Genomic DNA, 14,249 nt, shown 5'->3' on the forward strand with positions numbered 1-14,249 from the left:
TTTGTTTTTTTTATGGTTATTTTTTTTTTCGGTACCGTTTTTTGTTCCAAATTATAATAATTCTTTTAAAAACCCCCGCCCCCACAAAAAAAACCCCCCCCCCCCCCCCCCTCGTTTTCATTCTTCTTGTCAGGATCTTTTGACTCGCTCCTTGTCCTTTCTGCTTGTTCTACCTTTTCCGAAGAGAACATGAGTAGCTCGTGCTCCAACTTGCAGGCGGAGAGTAGACGAGACTCACAACAATCAAGGGGACTCGCGCAGGATCACGACGCTTGCCATCGAATCGTGCAAATTTTACCGATTGAAGCTTGCCGGATCCGCGCTCTCTCGCCTGTACTACTCAACGCTATCCTCGTCATTTCTGCTCTCTATCGTTGTTCAGTCTCTTGTCTCGTTACGTTCTCAGCTTACGAGAGCGCAAGGACAAGAGTTCCGAAGATGAAACGTAGAAACTCTCATTGCAGATCTCAGCGAGAACAACCAGACTTCGCTACACACGATTTTCCCCGACCCACCTCTCGACCTCAAGCGTAACACTACTCGACTGCCTCAAGGATATTGGTCGATCTCCTTTTCTTCCTCCCGTTTCGATCCTTTCCGTGTTCTCCTCACCAACTCTCTCACCGATTTGCTGCTTGGAGTCTGACGAGGGTCTCTGTAACGCTTCTCGTTGTTGACGGATTGACACCGGGCTGTGATGTGTACGATCTCGTCTCGAGCGATAGTTTCTCTCCTCTCCCTCCTCGATTTCTACCCAAAGCCGGCAGAACTTTCGTAAACGGGAATGCTGAGAGCAAGGGACGGAGGTGACCAGAGGTAGTAAGTGAGTCATCGAAAGGTAGTAACACCGTGAACGTCCTGAAAGAGAGAGTCGCTTGGATCCTTTCTCCTAGGTCGCGAAAGTAAAGAGTTTCGGCTGGGAAGAGCGAGAGGGATCAAAGGGCGATTGATCGACGTTGAACTCGCGGTTTCCAAGGAGATCCAGTGCACAGTACTGTGAGGGCGTGGGTTGAAGAGGGAGGTTGAAAGATGTGAGTGCACCGAAGCGATGGACCGTTCTAGTCGATTTTCTGTAGATAGGCGTCGGTCGAGGGCGCAGAATAGAGCTAGAAGATTATCGTGGTCGCTCTAAGGAGATCGCAGGCGAAGGAACCAAGGAGGAGAAGAGAGAGAGAGAGAGACGATTCTCTCAGCTCTTGACTTGATCACCACTTCTGGACCTTGTTTCTGGGTCTAGTATCGATCAGTACACACTATCAACATCTATCATGCCCCAGATGAGGCCCTCCCGCCTGTCTCTCTCGGTTGCTCGTCGCTTAACTTTTCCCTCCCCTCAATCCCAGTACTCTCTCTCGTACCCAGAGCTTGCCGATTCTCGAGGATAAAGCGGGGACATCTTTCGAACCCGCAATCAACAACCCGACCCTACAAGAGGCGACAACGGTCGTCGGAAACAACTCTCAAGGCGAAACTGGCTGTTCTCAGCTGAATGGGTGGAGGGTGATGGACTGGTACTGGAGGTAGCGATAGCGAAGACGAAAATGGTAGCTGGAAGAGGAGCGCGCTGGAACCGGCAGAAGTCGGAGAATGGCGAGCGTCGTCTTCAAGTGAGTTTTCCCTTTTTTTTCCTGAATTCTTCGCTTTGCTGATCACTCAGTCAAGGAACGGGCATCAAAGTAGGACATCCGCATACTCAATCGTGTGCTCAATCGTCGAGAAGAAGTGAAAATCTTTATCCGACTCCCTCGCAAGCTGAATTGCAAGACCTTGCGAGACGAATCGAAAAGTGCGTTCCTCTTGGCTTTCTCCGTCCTCCATCTCGACGCATTCACACATATATTGATCTCTCCAGTGTATAGAAGGCGAGCTGGACCTCCATTGACTCGATATCCGAAAACAGAAACCCTCGTCGCTCGTTATTCACGATCGTGAGTCTCCTCCGCCCTCCTCTTTGAAATCTCCCTTCGCGAGCGCTGATTCTCGTCTGAATACCCTAGTCGTTTACTATGAATCGAAGAACGTCAACTACCTCCCTTCCGCATCTTCACCCGAATCTCCTTCCGCCTCGTCTAAGCTCTCCTTCCCCTCGTTCCGGATCTGTCACTCCTCGACCTCTCGATCATCCTCGCCATGTCATTCGCTCCGATCCCCTTCAAACCTACCCTCCTAGGTCACGGTCTACCGCTCTTCCCTGCTTCCACTCCCCGCGCTCCTTCACTCTCTTACAACTCTTGCTTCGAGAACTCTACCTCCTCGAGTCAGAATTCCGGATTCGACTTGGGACAGAGAACGACTCCAACTCCAATTCCTCCTCCTTCACACCTTCTGCATGCTCATAACCCGCTGAAAGCCCTGAGCAGTAGAACGCCTCGTCAGTCAATCTATAGCGTTCTACTCCCAATCGTGAGAAGTTCGTGCTGATCCTGTTTCCTGTTTCGAGTAGATTCGTCACGTCGACGAGTCTCCCTCATCTCTCGACCACAGCGTCTCAAGCGGAAGCGGGAGAGTTCAAGAACCACATTCAGAGACTCACGAAGAGTCGAGTGAATCACAAACGGAACGAAACGAATCGATGTTATTCGACCGAGTACCGCAAGTTCAGCCAGCAGATTTGTCGAGCTCAGGCCGAATACACGGCTTGGTTGAAGGCGAATGGGAAGACGGACGACAGCTTGCTGGAACCAAACGTCAAGAGACAGAAGCGCTGAAAGGAGAGAGAGCGCTGATTGAGTCCGTGTTGTGCGTCTCAGTCGGTGACGTTCTCTCTCTGTTCGTCATTGAGATGGAGGGATCGTCACTGACATTCGAAATGGAATTCGTATAGGTAGTTTGTATCGATTCGAATCCGCTCGTTTGAACCCTCTTGCCTGACTTATTCGAATTCTCGTATTTTTTCGCTGTGCCTCTTCAAGTGGTATCGAATCCCTTCCTTTTTTCCCTCGTACCATCGTCAAAAGATCGAGCGGGAGATTATCGAGTCCCTCGTCGCTGGTCCGCGGAGACGAGGTTTTAGCTTGAAGGGCTTGAGCTCGCGAAGGGACCTCGCGTGTCCTCTCTTCTTCTTCTTCTCTCCTCCCTCTCTTCTTCTCCTTCCCCACCACTTCTCCCTCTCTTCCTCTCCCGAACGTTATGGATCAGGACGCTCGACCTGATTGGAGGTCCGCCAACGCCGTTCCTCACCCTGAATTAACAGCCCCGCGACGACGAGGAGTCGACGACGATGGTCAAGAAGTTGCTGAATTACGGAGCGAGCAAAAGAGGGCTAAAGAAGAGTGGGACGACAAGAAAAGCAGGCTACATCTCGGCCTCCAGCTTCTGGACGTGCAGCGGGACCCGCAGGATAGGAAGGAGCTCGAGGAAAGGTGGGAAGCACTGGAAGAACAGGTTGAATCGGCTGAAAAGTCCTACACGGACGCAACGAGGCGGCTCAACGCTGCCTTGGAAAGCCAGGACGCATTTCAGCCTTCAACTCGTAAGTCTCTCCTCTCTCTCTATCCTAATCCGTGTCAACATAGTACTGAAAGAGGTAGTCTACTTCAACAGAGAGCCCGTCCGGTGCACCGTCTCATGCCTATGGCAGTCCAGCTTCGCATTCTTGTAATCTTTTTCGGTCGGCATCTTTCGACTAGGAACTATATCAATGTCTAACGCATCTTCCCCTCGCTTGTGCATAGTTCGCTATGGCGGTGGACAACCTCTCACGCCGTTGCTGGCCGGCCACTCTTACCATCCCGATCAACACTGGACCTTCGTCGCACATTCTCGTCGTAAGCTTCTTGCGTTTCTTCCTTTATCCTCTCAGCCGTCTGACCTCCTCTCTCGTATGAGTACAGCACAAGGCATCTCGGCTGCTAACACCTCCCTGATCCGGGACACCAGGCAGGTGTTTCCCGCCGCTTCGACCGCAAACTTGGATTCATACGGACTCCCCCTTCTGAGTCCAGCTCGGCGCCATGAAGTTCCTCGTCAGTGTCCAATCTCATCTTTGCCCGTCTGACTACGTTTGTACTGATTATGATCTACTCGAAGCAGAAGTTTCCGGACTCAATCCGCATTTGGGTCCCTTTGCGTCAAACTCTTCCGCTCCGCCCTTCCCGCAGCAATATCCAGCTCAAGCCATTTCTGGATCCCAATATCAGAATCAATACGTTGATCCGATCGCCTCCGCCGCCAACCATCGTGAGCTGAGTCATTTCTTGCAAGCAGGATCAATCTGACGGTTTCTGCATCCTCGTCTCATCCAGATCATCATGACACTGGATATCACCACCCGGGCTATAACCCGCTCGTGGCACCGCTCACGATGCCTTTCTCACGAATGAATCAACAAAGCCCTTTCGTCGCGCAAGCTCGTCGTGAGTTCTCGTCACTGTTCTTCTCGCACAGGCGGTCCCTGATACACATCTCTTACTGTCACAGCAGAAAACTCTCAAGCAACTACCCTCGTGTCTTCAAGGCCTGCCTTCTCAGAAGCTCGGAGAGAGAAGAAGAGGTTGGTCCTCTCGCGAAACGCGACGGCAGAAGAAGCTCGTCAATTCCGAGACGAAATCAACCGCCTCGTCGCCGAAAAGGAGGAGGTCGAGGGAGGAAGCAGAGGCGATATCCGGAGGGCTGATCAGATCCGGTCGACGCTGCTCCACGCGCGAAGGAGATTGAAGGAATGGGAGGAAAAAAACGGTAAACTCTGACTGACCATCGACAGAATCATTCATGATTCGATAGATTCCCCGCCGCTAACTGCTCGTTCTACCTGTAGATTCCTCTCTGAATCATCCCGTTTCTCCTATTCCTACCGCACACGATGACGAGACCGACAGCTCGTTGCATCAGAGCCGTAAGTTGTTCCCCGATCTTCCGCGTTCGTCTGGTGACATTGTTTCTTACCGCCTTCTTTCGTTATCGTACGTCGTCTCTCCACATTCTCGCCGCAAGATCAAGCCGAAGTCGAGGAGCTCGAGCAGAACATTGCCGATCTGAGGAACGAGAGAACGCGCATGAAGGAAAAGCATGGAAGCACTTCCGCAGAATACAATCAGGCCAATGCGCACATCAACAGGGCTAATGCGAAGCTCAAAGCGTTGTTGTTGTCAGAGGGACAGGAAAGCGACGGCAGAGTCACCGTCGGTGAGCCGAGTCATGCCTTTCTCTCAGAATCGATCTGACGATTTCCTCATTTTCGTTTGATCCAGGTCATCGTAATACTGCGCGTCCTCCGAAACCCCCCAAGCCTACTCCCCAACCCCGACGACCACGCCCGCTTCCACCACCTCCGCAAGATAAGCCTGGAGTTCTCGGAAGGAATGCAGATCGTGAAAAGGCGCTACGTTACAGAGAATGGATGGACGAAGTGAAACGCGACAGAGACAGCAAGAAGAAAAGTGAAGATCCGAAGCGGTACAACCGGCTCAACGTGAAGTATCATCATGCGAATCAGGTACTGGCGCAATGGGAGACGGACCATGAGAAACTTCCCGAAAGGTCCGAGGTCGAAGAATGAAGGAATTCTCGTGAGTCTCTGATTCCCTCTGACACACGAGAGCTTGCGTGTCTCACCCAGAGCTTCAACGTTGACGGCACCGCAGGAGTCCTTCACTGAGGGGTATTGTACTTTTGTGAATGGGACTTGAGCTCTTTCGATTGTCGGGGTAACGAGGAGCGAGAGCTATGTATGACTTTGATATGTACGATGGACTATTCTCTCGATTCGCCGGCAGATAGAACTCGAGAGAACGAGAGAGGAGACGGACTTGAACAAAAGCGAACATTCCGCGTCGGAGAGAGCGATGCAGACTCGGGTAGGGTCGGACGGAGAGCGCTTCTTTTGGCGGTTGTACAGAGTTGGCACATAGAGTTCTCGAAAGTCGATAAGCCGAAGTCGAGCAGGAGGGAGAGAAACGAATCTCACGGTTCTCCTTCAACCATTTCCGCGACTTCTCCAGTTCCGACTCCTGTACGAAAATGGCCTCAATCCGATTTTGTGGAGAATGGTGAGCCAACCTACCCTCGAGTCTGGTGGTTCCTTTGGCTCGAGTGATTGATCCCGATCGAACCTCCTCCCCTCTTTGATGAAACGTCCCTCCTCTCTCAGCAACAACTTGCTCTACCCGAAAGTGAGTTCAATCCACTCATCACTACCTCATCTATCTTATGAGCTAACTAACAGCTCCTGCGAGGTACGAATAGGAAGACAAGGTTCACAAAGTGTTGCTTTACTCTTGTCGAAACTGTCAATACGAGGAAGAAACGATCAACGCTTGCGTGTATAGACACGATCTGATCGTAACGGCAAAGTAAGCTGTTGAGTCCTCGTGGAGATTGCGTTGAGGGAGCTGACATCTCGTTTCGGGCAGGGAGAACGCAGGAGTAACGCAGGACCTGGATACGGATCCAACACTGGTGAGTGACAAAATCAGCTACTCATGGACGCACCCTTAACTGACCCGCTACAACGTTCGTAGCCGCGGAGTAATATCGAATGTCCTAAATGGTGCGCTTCTCTCTCGCTCTCTTGTCATCTGCTCTGGACCGAGTCCAACTGGGAGTGTCTTACTGACACCCTCTAATCATTGACGGGCTTCGCGTCTCCAGCGGTCATACTGAGTAAGTTCTCCTTCCTTCCAGTCGAATCTTTCCCTCTCCTCTTTTCCCTCTCTCCTCGTCTTTCCTTAGCGACATCTGCTTGCACTCAACTGAGGACAGACGCTGACTCTGTCCCTCGTTATCCATTCGCGCAGAGCCGTATTCTTCGGAGATCAAGCGAAACGTACAACGACAACGATGATTCTCTTTTACAACTGTACAGCGTAAGTATCCTCCCTCTCCTCACTCGGCTCGATAACGGATCGAAGACTCTAACATCCCTTCGGGGTCGCGGCCGATAGATGTCACAAAACGTTTACGGATCCCAAACTCGGGAAACGAGCGTAGTCCTTCCTTCCCTCACTTTCCCTCTCGCTTTTCAGTCGATCGACCCTCGCGAGGAGGTACCTCGTTTGAGTCTTTTGTCATCGTTTCCTTCTTCCTTCCTCCTGTTGTAACGAATATGTTATTTTCCGGTCGATTTTCATTTTCGCAGCGAAGCAATTTTGCAATTTTGGCTGTGGCTCAGAGCTTCTTTCAAGCGGACGAGGTCTTTCTCGCGTAGGAGCACACCAGTAGAAGAGTCACTCCCAAGTTCCAAGCGGTCTATTTGAAACCGTCACCTTTGGGGTCGGCCAAAATGAAAAATATTGTGAGAGGAAGATCGCGGAGGACGATCCCTCTTTTTCCTCTCCCTTCCATCAACACAGTCACGTACAGCAACAGTTAGAAGGAACGTGAGATAGATCTCATTGTCGATTCGATACCCAGGACAAGACAGGACCAAGAACAATCAGATTCACTTTGACTTCTCTCTCCTCCACTTCTCTCGTTCGACCTCTCCAGCTCATCGTTCGTGTTCTCCGGCCCATCGATTCTCAGTAGTAGTACAGCAAGACTCGGTACACCTCAGGTAAGTCTCGATAAGATCGTACGATGGAGCGGCGGAATTTCCGAAGTTTCAAAGGGGGGCTCAATACAGCACGGGAACGGGTTAATCGCGGGCTGGATTAAGGTCAGAGATGTAGACAAGATAGAGGACACGCTCTCAGGACGCGCTCAGAACGAGGGAGAGGAGAAAGATGAAACTGGGACGAGAGGACGAGTTCGGTGAAGGAGGAGAATCCTTGGCGGCATCGAGGGAGGAGCTTTGGGGTTGACTGAGGCCTGTACGATCCACTGCACCACTCCCTTCACGACGAAGGAGCTGTCCTCCCGTGCTCGAGGCAAACTTCCCCTCTCTCTCCTTTCTTTCGCAAAAGTCTCGTGATCAGATTCTCCCCTCCTTGGGTCCCTCTCTTTGCGCGTCTCGACTAACACTCTTCGCAATCTCCTGTTGAACAGGACGCCTTCCCGCTACGATGCCGTCGACGCAACGATCTTCCGCCGACTTGTATTCTGCGGTTCCCAATCCCGCTTCCGAATCCTACCCTCCCTCTCGTTCCTACGCGAACGCCCCTATCCCCGGTTCAACCGAAGAACTCTCTTCGACCTCTCCTCCTCCAGCCTTCGCGAACGATCCGAATTCGTACCCGATCCGTCGACCCGAATCTCAACAAACTTACGCTTCCCAGTACTCTGTCGGAGGGAACTCGACTTCTCCACGACCTCATTCGGGACTGTGGGGAGCTCACAACAGTGGAAGTGACGAGTTTACTCCGGAAGGATCTCAGGCGAATTTGGCGGGAGCAGGAGCGGGAGGAGGATATCGAGATAACAAGGAATACGCTTCGTCTGGATTAGGGTATGGAGAATCTGGTGCAGCTGGTGCGGTCCCCGTATTGAACAACAAGAAACGTGGAGGTCCAGGAGGAGGAGGAGGTTGGTGGAGTCGACAATCTTCAAGAATGAAGAAAATCATCCTCTTCGGTCTTCTCGCAGCGATCATCATCATTGCTGTTGCCGTAGCAGTACCCGCAGCAGTCGTCTCGAAGAACAAGGGTGATAACAAGAACAACAATGTCAGTTCGGCGAATGATGGGACGGAGAAAGGGATTCCGACGAGTTCGACAGATTCGAACGTCGATTGGAGGACCGCGGCGTACGGTGGAAACGGATCGACCGTGTATATGGAGAATGGTGAATCGTTCATCTACAACAACACTTTCGGTGAGATTCGCTTCTCTTCTGCTGATTTGAAACCGAGAATCCAATAACTGAGGATATTTCTCGTTCGATTCGTTAGGCGGATACTGGGTTAGTATTCCTTTCAACGATACGGCTCGACCTCAACGAGATATCCCCCCTTTGAACGAAGAATGGGATTACGAGAAGCATTTGATCCTCGGAGTCAATATCGGAGGGTGAGTTCTCCTTTTCTCCGCCACTTTCTGCAGCGTTCTCGAGCGTTACTGACAACTTGACTTCGTAGATGGCTCGTGCTTGAACCTTTCATCGTCCCCGGAATGTTTGAACCTTTCAACTCAGCGACGAATGACCCGAACGGAGTCAACAACGCGATCGATGAATGGACTCTTTCTGAACAACTCGGTTCGAACCTCACAAACGTCATGACTGAACATTACGACACTTTCATCGTCAGTGACTTCTCCCGCTCCTCTCCTAGAAAAACTTCTCGACTAACCAGAACAATCGCGCCTATGTAGACTGAGAAAGATTTCGCTGAAATCGCCGCGGCTGGACTCAATTGGGTTCGAATTCCGTTCGGATACTGGGCGATCGAAACTTATGATGGAGAACCTTTCTTGAAAGGAGTTGCGTGGACTTACATGTTGAAAGCGTTCGAATGGGCGAGGAAGTACGGATTACGAGTCAATCTCGATCTTCACGCAGTTCCTGGATCTCAAAAGTGAGTATCGTCTCTCTCTCTACACTTCTGTGACGAGTTGAGCTGAACGGGGAGTGTCTGTTCATGTAGCGGTTACAACCACTCCGGAAAACAAGGATCAATCAACTTTTTGAACGGAGTCATGGGAATCGCGAATGCTCAACGAACCCTCAACATCATCCGTACCGTTACCGAGTTCATCGCTCAACCTGAATACAAGAACGTCGTACCGATGTTCTCGGTTTTGAACGAGCCTTACGCCGCGACGATCGGAGTTGATATGCTTCGTCACTTGTGCGTTCTTCCTCTTGACTGTCTCACCGTCTCTCTCCGCAGCCTAGACCGACTGAGAACGATTGATTTGATAGCTACATCGAAACTTATGAAATGATGCGTTCGATCGGAGGGACCGGTCAAGGCAACGGACCGTTCTTGTCGTTCCACGATGGATTCGTCAACATGGCTCAACCCGTCGCCGATGGAGGATGGGACGGGTTCTTGAACGGTTGGGATCGAGTCGCGTTGGATTCGCATCGTTATTTGTGTTTCAGCGCGCCGAACAATTATGGTTTGAGTTATCAAGCTGCTCTTGTGGGTTCTCTTCCCTATTCATATTCGGAGCTAGGAGAGTAGTCATTGACGACGATTGAGAGTAGCCCTGTAACTACTGGGCGGAGAACATGAACATCTCGACGAATCAATTCGGACTCACGATTGGAGGAGAATGGAGTCTTGCCAGTATGTCCCCTCTTTCTCCTCTACTCTGCTGCAAGTAACGACTGACGATCATCGTCTACAGTCAACGATTGCGGTAAATGGTTGAACAACGTTGGAAACGGTCAACGATACGACGGAACTTACTACATTCCGGGCAACACGACCGCTCCCGCTTTCGAAGCTGTCGGAAGTTGTGACGAGTGGAACGTACGTCACCGAGTCTCGCTATCCCTTTCTCAGTTGAGTGAAAGCTGACATGAGTCGATCTCGACAGGACTGGGAGAATTGGAATGCGACCGTCAAGAGTGGGTTGAAACTCGTCGCGGAGTCTCACATGGATGCTCTTCGTGTATGTCTTCTCTTCTCCTCTTCCGCACGATCGAGTACCTGATAGCCTTGCCGTTGTAGCATTGGTTCTTCTGGACTTGGAAGACTGGATTCTCCACGACTCTCGGAAAAATCGCAAACCCGATGTGGAACTACCAGTGAGTTACTCTCATGGCCTCGATGGAGCCAACTCATGTTTACTGACGCTCTTCACATCGTGCCCGTTAGACTCGGTCTCGAGCAAGGATGGATTCCTGAAGATCCTCGTTCGGCTCTCGGAGCTTGCCCTTCACTCGTCACCTCGAACGGTTTCTCGATCGGATACACTACTCAGCCCGCTCCTACTCTCGCCGCTTGGATGACCGGAGGTTCCGGAGCAGGAACGATTTCCGATCAAGACATGTACACTTCGTTCTCTGCTTGGCCTCCCGTCTCCCTCGGTACGACTCCCGTCAACGTCCTCCCGACCTACACTCCGACTGGAAGTATCATCACGGCTCCTCCCGCTTCTCAACCGACGAGCTTCCCTTCGGGTTATTCGAGTAGCGTCAACCTCGGAGACGGATGGGTTCAACCGACCGATACCGCCGGTTACTACACTCCTGTAGCTGGTTGCTCTTACCCTGATCCTTGGTCGGGTGTCGAAGCTCCGAGTGAGTTTAACCCTCCTTCCTCGCTTTGCCTTGCAGCGTTCTGACCCTCGTCCCTCGTTTTGCTAGTTCCTACTGCAGCTTGCACTGGAGCCGCTGCGAACAGGATGAAACGTTCGATCGTTTTGAACTCGACACCGACTGTCACTCGCCCAACTCCCCCTCCAACTCCTCTCCGACGATAAATCCCTCTTCTCTCTCTCTCTCTCTGTCTCTCCTCCATCTCGCAGTGCCTCATTCTGTTCCTCGCTTTACCTTACGGACACTCTCGTCATCAGTCGTCGTCGTCGTCGTCGTTCATCGCATGTGTTCTCCTCTCGGTTCGATTGATCTTTCGCATTCGTCCTCTCCTCTCTCTTTTCTACCATTCTTACCATAACCTTGTCCTTCTCCTCTCTCCCTCTTAACGAATCACGAAACTCCGAACGTCCACTCTCACTTTCTTTTTGTATCTATCCTGAATGCCCCTACCCTTACACTCTCTTTCACTTTCCTCTGTATATGCGCTTTCTCTTCTCTCACCTTGAAGGTAACCTTTCCTCCCTCTTCTCTTCTCTCCTCACTCGAGCTTTGACAAAAACAGACACTTTTCCCCCTCTCTCTCTCTCGAGCCTGAAGAATCCTGCGACTTTCGAAGAGAGGTCACTTCAGTGATCGGGACTGAGCTCCAAGAGCGTGATCGAAACAACTCGTTCTTCTGCTCTCTCTCTCTCTCTTTTGCACTACTCACTTCGTTTCAGCAGTGGTCGAGATAGGTACAGGTCGCAACTGGTTGTTTGTCACTCGTCAAGAGAGGTGCGCTTTCCTCTCCTCCTCCTCAATCGCTCCCCTCATTCGGCTCGCTAATCTCTCTTCGGATGTAGTAGAGCAATGTCGACAGCATTCCTCACGACGACAGAGGAGCTCGTCCAACCATCGTCTGAACAAAGGGGACTCGCTTACCTTCCCGTCGAACTCCTTCGCAAGATCGCAAAGGAGCTTTCCAGTCAATCCGACCTCCGAATTTTCGCTCTCCTATGCCGTTCGACGACGTTACCAGCTCGGGAGCTCTTGTTCCATACCTTCACTCTCCCTACGAAACGAGCAACCTTTTTCGGCTCCGAGTACCTCGTAATTGCGAAAGATCGGATTCCTCCCTTCCCTGACCTCGCTCGCTGCATAGTTCTCTCCAGAGTGAGTCCCTACTCCCTCTCCGGGCTCTGAGTCTGGGAGATAGCTGACGGTTTGACTCGGGACAAGCAGGTCGAAAGGTTGAGCGTTTCTCCCCTGCTCCTTCAAGATTTTCCCAACGTTCAAATCCTCGCAGTTTCCGGTCGCTTCATCCTCAAGTTGCCGCAGCGTTTGCATAATTTCACGACGGTCTTCGACAATATCACCCGTCTCAAGCTCAAAACGCTGGATCGGGATCATTCCCACGAAACCCTGCGAGTCTTCCTCGAAGTGTGTCGCAACATCGTCGAACTCGATATCGGAACCGACCTCCTCACGCTCGAAGACCCCTTCTCACAATCGACAACGTCTCAGCAGTCGGCTCTCGTTCTCCCCAATCTTCGTCGACTCGTTCTTCGATCTCCCCTCTATCTCTCCCTTCCTTCGATCGAGGTCATTTCTCCCGACTCGCTTCGTCAAGTCCGAATCCTCGAGCTCGACTTTGAGGAGGAAAGCGTCGGTCGAACTTGGTACGAGGAGATCGGATTCCCCGTCGATTTCTTCGACTTTTTCGGAACCTCGATCGAACACGTCTACTTTAACTTCCCTCTCTACTCGAAACGGAGCAACGTCGACGCTCTCGCGAACCGTCTCTCGAAGCTCACTTCCCTTCGAACTCTTTCCCTCGCGTCGATCTCGTCAGGAGCGGCCTATCTCTTCGTCGGTCTCCCTCAATCGTGCAAAAAGATATCGATTCATAACGAAGACGGAGCACCAGACTGGATGGGATTGCAGCGATTCTTCCTCGACAATGTTGGAGAATCGAGTCTCGAGGAATTGAGGGGAAAATGTATCAGGATGGACCACAGCGATTGTCGATTCTGCGACGAGAACTTCCAGAAGGAGGTAGAGAGGAAGTGTCAGAAGTTGGGGATTCAACTCGTTATATCCGAAGGGGGAGTGAAGAGGAGGAGCGAATGAATCAGAACTTTTGAGCTTTGTCAGATGTGAGTCTCCTCTCTTCTCCTTCCTTCTCTCGTCGTCACGTAGCTCACTCAATTTCCTTGTTTTGCAGGTTGTCCCTCGAGTTTATCTTTATCGGTTGTATATGAGCTCGTCTCAACGATGCATTGTGATCATCGCGTTTCGCTCCGTCTCGAGAGGCGATTGGCTCGCTTCGAGTTCGCTTTCGAAAACTCGGACGCTTGGAACTCGCATCATTGACCTGACGCAGCATAACTCCTTCCGTTAGTGAGTCTACTAGCATCGTTTCAGTCTAAGCAAGGGGAACAAGAGAAAATGAGAGGGACAGGAGAAATAGAGCAAGTTGTGAAAAGGTGTTTCTTCCCCCTTGCGCCAAACGTGACCACCTTTCCTTGACTAACAAGCTCCTCTACTGGTCGTTCCTGAGCGGCCTAATTAACGTCCCTCTCGCTCGTACGCCTCCAAGTTATCTTTCGCATTCTTCAAATCCTGCTTCGCCTGATCATAGTCCTTCTTGTTACGTTCGAAGAGCTGTGTCGAAATCTCGTCAGGGTTAATCCCGAGGCTCTCCCACTGCCTGAAGCGATGTTTTACCGACTTGAGTACTGACTTGCAACTTGCTAGCCTTTCCTCGCAAGTCGTAACTGCGTTTTCCAGATTTTCGAGGATTGAATCCACATCGTGTCCTCGTCCTCCTCCTCCTTGGGGGCTCGAGCGAGGCTGAACTTGGAATGGAGGAGCGGGAGTGGTCCGGTGAGACTGAGTGAAGAGCACACCTCCAAAGTCAGTCGTCAAGTCTAGTCTCTGCTGACTAGAATTGAACTGAGCAGCAAGATTGGATACTCGCGTCGAAGAGCGGCGAGTCTCCCCTCCGCCGCCTGAATTCGGCCTTGTCTCCTGTCTCGAGACTCACGAAGCCATGCGAGTCGTGTTTTGTTGTATTCCCGCTCGTCTTCGTCGGCCGGTACCGGTGCTTCCTCAGCCTGTCTTATCTGCTCCTCGGCGTCCGAGAGATATCTGCGGTGCCTCCTGATCGATTCCAATAGTTCCTCTGA

At 51.5% G+C, this 14,249-nt stretch overlaps 5 protein-coding genes across 5 annotated transcripts; all 5 read left to right on the forward strand.

Annotated features, from left to right (window-relative positions):
- Nucleotides 1-2,130: 2,130 nt before the first annotated feature.
- Nucleotides 2,131-2,708, forward strand: JCM6883_000570 (uncharacterized protein; the record flags this gene model as incomplete). Its single annotated transcript, XM_076634237.1, has 2 exons — nucleotides 2,131-2,375; nucleotides 2,444-2,708. 2 exons carry the CDS (start codon nucleotides 2,131-2,133, stop codon nucleotides 2,706-2,708), a joined length of 510 nt encoding a protein of 169 aa, XP_076485746.1.
- A 421-nt stretch (nucleotides 2,709-3,129) lies between these two features.
- Nucleotides 3,130-5,497, forward strand: JCM6883_000571 (uncharacterized protein; the record flags this gene model as incomplete). Its single annotated transcript, XM_076634238.1, has 9 exons — nucleotides 3,130-3,472; nucleotides 3,675-3,767; nucleotides 3,834-3,965; nucleotides 4,033-4,179; nucleotides 4,245-4,355; nucleotides 4,420-4,677; nucleotides 4,757-4,834; nucleotides 4,933-5,124; nucleotides 5,190-5,497. The coding sequence occupies 9 exons, from the start codon at nucleotides 3,130-3,132 to the stop codon at nucleotides 5,495-5,497; spliced, it is 1,662 nt and encodes a 553-aa protein (XP_076485747.1).
- Nucleotides 5,498-5,958: 461 nt separating this feature from the next.
- RPB9 (DNA-directed RNA polymerase II core subunit RPB9) lies at nucleotides 5,959-6,927 on the forward strand (the record flags this gene model as incomplete). The annotated part of the gene is made up of 8 exons (XM_076634239.1): nucleotides 5,959-5,987; nucleotides 6,089-6,110; nucleotides 6,184-6,290; nucleotides 6,351-6,396; nucleotides 6,459-6,487; nucleotides 6,589-6,600; nucleotides 6,735-6,803; nucleotides 6,882-6,927. 8 exons carry the CDS (start codon nucleotides 5,959-5,961, stop codon nucleotides 6,925-6,927), a joined length of 360 nt encoding a protein of 119 aa, XP_076485748.1.
- A 1,013-nt stretch (nucleotides 6,928-7,940) lies between these two features.
- JCM6883_000573 (glycoside hydrolase family 5 protein) lies at nucleotides 7,941-11,246 on the forward strand (the record flags this gene model as incomplete). The annotated part of the gene is made up of 12 exons (XM_076634240.1): nucleotides 7,941-8,688; nucleotides 8,765-8,882; nucleotides 8,951-9,116; nucleotides 9,186-9,388; nucleotides 9,458-9,661; nucleotides 9,736-9,958; nucleotides 10,024-10,105; nucleotides 10,167-10,291; nucleotides 10,359-10,433; nucleotides 10,493-10,569; nucleotides 10,640-11,064; nucleotides 11,131-11,246. The coding sequence occupies 12 exons, from the start codon at nucleotides 7,941-7,943 to the stop codon at nucleotides 11,244-11,246; spliced, it is 2,562 nt and encodes an 853-aa protein (XP_076485749.1).
- A 685-nt stretch (nucleotides 11,247-11,931) lies between these two features.
- JCM6883_000574 (uncharacterized protein) lies at nucleotides 11,932-13,191 on the forward strand (the record flags this gene model as incomplete). The annotated part of the gene is made up of 2 exons (XM_076634241.1): nucleotides 11,932-12,234; nucleotides 12,304-13,191. 2 exons carry the CDS (start codon nucleotides 11,932-11,934, stop codon nucleotides 13,189-13,191), a joined length of 1,191 nt encoding a protein of 396 aa, XP_076485750.1.
- Between the last annotated feature and the right edge of the window lie 1,058 nt (nucleotides 13,192-14,249).

Source organism: Sporobolomyces salmoneus (assembly GCF_050403485.1).
Source record: "Sporobolomyces salmoneus JCM6883 DNA, S_salmoneus_JCM6883_v1_ctg55, whole genome shotgun sequence".
NCBI classification, from domain to species: Eukaryota; Fungi; Basidiomycota; class Microbotryomycetes; order Sporidiobolales; family Sporidiobolaceae; genus Sporobolomyces; species Sporobolomyces salmoneus.